At 40.5% G+C, this 6,000-nt stretch overlaps 2 protein-coding genes across 2 annotated transcripts; one reads left to right on the plus strand and one right to left on the minus strand.

Annotated features, from left to right (window-relative positions):
• Positions 1-1,520: 1,520 nt before the first annotated feature.
• Positions 1,521-2,826, minus strand: EAE98_009361 (uncharacterized protein; the record flags this gene model as incomplete). Its single annotated transcript, XM_038956982.1, has 4 exons — positions 1,521-1,643; positions 1,875-2,046; positions 2,237-2,336; positions 2,427-2,826. 4 exons carry the CDS (start codon positions 2,824-2,826, stop codon positions 1,575-1,577), a joined length of 741 nt encoding a protein of 246 aa, XP_038806749.1. The 3' UTR covers positions 1,521-1,574.
• A 688-nt stretch (positions 2,827-3,514) lies between these two features.
• Positions 3,515-4,961, plus strand: EAE98_009362 (uncharacterized protein; the record flags this gene model as incomplete). Its single annotated transcript, XM_038956983.1, has 2 exons — positions 3,515-3,633; positions 3,686-4,961. The coding sequence occupies 2 exons, from the start codon at positions 3,515-3,517 to the stop codon at positions 4,959-4,961; spliced, it is 1,395 nt and encodes a 464-aa protein (XP_038806750.1).
• Between the last annotated feature and the right edge of the window lie 1,039 nt (positions 4,962-6,000).

The raw sequence follows: 6,000 nt of genomic DNA on the forward strand, positions 1-6,000 counted from the left end.
GGTATAATGTTACAGTGAATAAATAAGCACGACACGATGACATCACCAACCATTCCCGATATTTAGAAAGTAAAGTAACCTTACGGTCATCCAAAAGTTTATTGTACTAGAATCTGTACACGCGCAGTTTTCCTTACACGGTGTACCGAACCTTACACGGTGTATACACGATATATATTCGCTTAATTGGTATACAGATGGTGGGAAGGTTTATATGGTGTAAGTTCCCTTATACGGTATAAATTCGCTTACACGGTCCCTACACAGTGTATACACTATATACCGGTTACGCATAACTCCACTAAGGAACTCTCAAGTATCTCGGCTGGAACCCATAGAAATCTAAAGAAATCTAGATACGCTAGCAGTGGGTAACTGGCCGAGACCGAAGAAGATAAAAACACAATATTCGAAGTAAATTTCCTTGACCACGATTTAGGATTTCCCCATCCATCTGAAGTCGAAGCTGGCGAAGTAGATTGAGAGATCCCCATGCGGGAGTTGGGAATAGTAGCAAAGCTTATAAATGCAATCATGAATCTAGAACTTACAGATTTAAGACTGGCGAAACCGGGCAGGAGTTGAATGGCGGATGCGATGGAATTGTGGTATTTGAATTTGAGGGGAGGGAAGGCTATATAAGGGTTTTCGGAGTCCCTACGCGATTCGACTACCAGGCAAATTGTCTAGAAGATTCGCAATATTTGTAATGTTTATACTCGATTTCATAACATATGTCCAAAAGAAAAAGCACCTTTTTCAATATAACCTAATCGAAATTGAAAAATTGGAAAATATAATTCAATCAATATAACTTCAAATTCAAAAAACTCTATATTATAATTTAGATCTCAATTAATAGAATCTATAAATAAAATTTGAATAAAATTAATCAAAAGTTTATTGAATTGAAAGTGATTAAATGAAATTATGATTTTTGAAATAGTTTTCAGGTTTTTGAACTTTCGAAAATTGAAATTCATTCAATTACCTTTAATTTAATAAGCTTTTGATTAATTCTATTCAAATTTTATTTATAGATTTCATTAATTGAAATCTATATTATAATATAAAGTTTTTTCAATTCAAAGTTATATTGATTGAATTAAAAGCAATTGAATTGTTTTTGTATTAAATTTAACAAAAAGTTGATTAGATTAAAAAAAGTTATGTTTTGAACACACGTTATAAAATCGGGTATAAACCAATACAATCGTTTAAACTTGTTGGATCAAAATATTTCCAGAATTTGAGAGCTTGTACACTTTATTGTAATCAATTTCTATGACCAAGTTTACGGACACACTGACATAACGTATTTAAAAGAAGGCCATGTCTATTGATTAATCACTTAGACCTCTGAAAGCGACTAGAATTGACAAACAATAAATATCTCTACCCCATTATCACTACTCCGCTCGTCTCCTCTTCACGCCGCTCTCGGTAAATCATCAATGCATTTCTGCCTCCTTATCCTTTTCTCTTATCCCCTTTCCTCATCCTCCGCCCCGCGAAATGCGTTTGTTCATCAAGAATTAACCCTGTTATTCAGAACAAAGCAAAACCAAGCATACTTAATTCTCAGCCCCCAAATCCCATGGCAAAATCGTATCATCCGTCCACACGCCTCCTTTTGGTTTCCACTGGTAAAAGGGTTACTACATGTTCCCGCGCAGAAAAGCCAGAAACGAGAGAGAAAAAGAAGAGTCGAAGCCATATCAATCAATCAACTAATCAATCGACCAAAAATATCCCAAGATATAAAACAGGGTTCTAAGACCAAGGAATATATCATAATATCATCCAACAATTCCCTAACCTCCAAGGTCGAAGAAAAAGCACAGTGAAATTCAATAATGTAAAATAAAACTCACCATAGCATACTGTTCCTGCGGTAAACACTTATGACATAATTCCTGCCACTCCTCACTCATGTTTTCCTTGGTTCCATAAATACAATATTTAAGTAACGGTCTCCAACCGTGTTTCTCGAGTAGGAATCTCGCTCCTTCTCTTCCTGCTCCGCCTTCGGCTTCACTCCAGCATCTTGTATCGTTAGTTTTATCTTCGTGCAAAAAGGAGACTTTAGGTGATTTTTTTTTTTTAAAGAAATGAAAGTCTACGCTAGGAGAAAAAGAATTTCGATGTAGAAGAGGTTGAAATTTCGGGGTTTAAATTGAGATATAGAATTAGGTAAATAAGAAAACCTGCAAGATTGATAAAATTATTCACATACTCCAGATTAAGTTCTTTAGCTTTCTCCTCTCCGAATTGCATCAAGAGAGTTGCTACGCCTTGACGACGGTAAGAGGGATGCGTAGCTAGGATATTGAGGACTGTTCGATTTCCATGATTAGTTCTTTCTATTCTCGTAGAATCTTATTTCTTCCCAAAGAAAGAACGAGAGAAGAAGGAAAAAAACCTACTCACACACCCCCTCCTCATCCAACTCATCCTCGGTCTAAATGCCTGTGCCAACACGAAATTCGCAAACTCCCTCCCCTCCCCCTCCGGCCACCACCCCGCCTCAATCTTCGGCATCGGACTCGGAAAAATATTCTTCTCATTCACCAACCAATTCGCCGCGCCGACTACCTCGCCAGTCTCACTATCCTGAACAGTAATCCAATGACTCCCCGGTGTATGCGTGTGATTGTTCCAGAACCAGTCTTGGGAGAGGGTGAGCGCGGTGGGGAGATCGGGAGCGGAGGGTGTTTGGATGGCGACGAAGGGACGGTAGGGGGTGCGGTTGGCTTTTTGGATGAGTAGGGCTATGGTGTGGATTTCGGCGCGGGTGTGCGCTTCGGTTACGGTGAAGGGGGACATTTTGGGATAAAGGAGGTTGTGTATGTAGGTGTGGAGAATGGGAGATGGAGAAATTGAGCTAGTGTGGTGAGTTGAGAAGTAAGTACTCAATTTATCTCTTCTATTTCCTTTGTTGAGAATTCTCGAGATTCAGAAAAATTTGTCTTTTATAGCTTATATCCCATATCTAATATTCCGCACCTCGACCACGTCACAACCGTTCGCAACAGTTGGTACCCGCAGTTGGTTGGTTGGTCTGACATACATCGCAAATTACAATTTCCTACAACTATATCTCAGAAAGGAAATTCCTTATCTATTCCACGATATCGAGTTTCTAGCTTCCTGGTTTGGATAGTTGCAACAGGAGTATATGTTGGGGATACGTATATCGTGAGGAAATTGATACGGGTTGTTAGGAAACTGTTTTTTTTTTCCGGAAGTGTGGGAGAGGGGTGGGAATTTGGAAGAAATCTCCCGTGTAGATTTGCCTCATACGAGTATATAGACATGGAATATTGTGTTACTTTTATTCTCAGATCTTAAGTATGATAAGTAAACTTGCAGTTGTAAAGAAGAAGTCTTCAAGTCATCTGAAAGCCCTTCATCATCCATCCCTCCACACCCTCGAGCAATCTCAAGTCAAAATGTCTGATTAAATCAGACGACCCATCAACTCAAAGATCAAAGGGCTCCTCCTATCAAAGCCATGACCGACCCTAACATCATCGACTTCGATGGCCCAGACGATCCCGCAAACCCCATAAACTGGACTCCCCGCTACAAATGGTCCATGGTAGCAATTCTTTCCCTGATGAATCTAATGGTGTACGTCTCAACCCTAAAATCTCCCTCACCTTCTCCTCACTAAATCCTCCAGAAATCTAGGAACCATTATCGTAGCACCCGCAGCCCCGCAAATCCTCGCAGACTTTCATGAAAATAGCGGTCTATACTCTACCATCCTGGTATCCATCTGGGAGCTAGGCGAAATTCTCGGGCCTTTGATAATCGCGCCTCTCGCGGAGCTTTATGGAAAGCTGATTATATACAATGTAGCCAACGTCCTCTTCATCATCTTCTCGATTGGAGGAGCGACCAGTACTAACATCGACATGCTCATTGCGTTTCGATGTTTAAGTGGTTTGATGGTTGCATCTACAACACTCAATGATGGAACTATAGGTGACATGTTTCCTCCAGAGCAGCGTGGAGGTGCTATATCACTTATCAGTCTTTGTCCACTACTGGGTATCATCGTTGGCCCAATCATCGGAGGGTATCTTACGGCTGCTGCGGGATGGCGCTGGACATTCTGGATCATCTCTATTGCAACCGGTGTTGTGCAAATAGGATTTTTGTTCCTGAGAGAAACATACGCGGTAACGATTCTCCAAAAAAAGACGAACCGGTTAAGAAAGGAAACAGGAAATATGGCACTCCGATCTAAATACGCGAGCGATCTTTCTAAAAGCCAGGTCTTCCGAACGGCAGCTTTAAGACCTGTAAAAATGCTTCTCTTCTCTCCGATTATTCTGATTATGTCTCTGTATTCGGCAGTTATCTATGGATGGCTATATCTAGTAATGACAACCCTAACCGAAGTATTCGAGTCACAATTCAACGTATCACAAGGACCCGTCGGACTCACCTTCATCGGGATAGGAATCGGCATGTTTATTGGAGCCATCAGCTGCAACCTCCTCCTCGACAAATGGGCGATCCGAGCCGCAGCTGGAGGAGAGATAAAACCGGAATACAGACTGCCAGTTATGGTTCTTGGCGGTATGATTCTCCCAATCGGATTCTTCATCTACGGATGGACAGCCGAAAAACACATTCAATACGTCGTCCCCATTATGGGGACCGCAATTATATCTTGCGGGTTGATACTTACGACTCTTCCTTGCGTCACGTATATTGTGGATGCATATACGCAGCATGCGGTGTCCGCCATGGCAGCTATGATAGTATTACGAAATGTGGCGGGTACGGTGCTTCCTTTAGCCGGGCCGCCCCTATACGGCAAACTTGGGCTAGGATGGGGCAGCTCAGTTTTGGGCTTTATTGCACTGGCATTTGTCCCCATACCATTATTGCTGGTAAAGTTTGGAGAGAGAATTAGAACGAGTAGGAGATTTGAAATGAACATGTAGACGATAAGTTAAGGGCGTGGCAAGATGGGAGAGAGTTTGAAGCTTAGGTTTTGTTGGAGATAGATATTTCAGTATTTAGCATTGTTTCTCCGTACACGACAGCATACTATTTCGAAGAAATCAGTCTTCTTTCGCCTCATTAGTTCAGTTAACAAGTAGTGAACCTTATTTTGACAAAATTATCAATATTTGCCATCTTATAATATAACAACATCAGGGATATGCACTGAGTCGGTTTGCCCTGGTATTTGAACGGGGCATTTGAACGGATATCCACCTGGTGGTGTCTTGCAAGATAAAATAAATATCCGAAGTGTTTCTGGGTATGATTATATGATCTTTATATAATCTCAACGGCCTGATCGAAACAATTAGATCATATTACACGACAAATTACTCTCATGCCTCCCAAAAGCTATCTAACTACTCTCATACTCTAGAATGTTTTGCTCTCATGCTCCTTAGATTTTATTCTAAACGAATAGAATCTAATTATTTTAGACTAAATTTTACAATAGAAAAGAGAGTAGATTCTATAGTAGGAAAATAGATTCTAGTTACATAAACGCAGAACAACGCTTAGCCTTAAAAAAATTACGAGAGCAAAATACAAAACATCCCTAGAATCTAGTATAATACACCGTATCATCTCAACATATTGAATCAGAGATAACAGGAGAGTATCCTCACTAGACTACACTAACATAGCCAAAACTGGGGAAATTTGGGACAAAGATTACGATATTCAAGTCAAAATCACAGCCTCTGGTTAGTTTTCTGATTTCCGCGAATAGAAATGCCCGAAAGAGACTTTGTAAAACGAACTAAAAGTCACCCGGTCACAAGCCAAATGAAGGTAAAAATATATCGTAGCTAACTGCAGCAGCCTTATCAACAAACTACGATCAAGCTGGCGCATGTTGGAACACCAGCTCTGATTTGAGAGTAACTTTCCGCGACTCCCACGTAAAGGGACGAAAACCACTCAAGATACAACTTCTACTTCCTGCTCATCAATCATCTTTTAGCTTGCTCATTT

Source organism: Botrytis deweyae, assembly GCF_014898535.1.
Source record: "Botrytis deweyae strain B1 chromosome Unknown BDEW_027, whole genome shotgun sequence".
NCBI lineage: Eukaryota > Fungi > Ascomycota > Leotiomycetes > Helotiales > Sclerotiniaceae > Botrytis > Botrytis deweyae.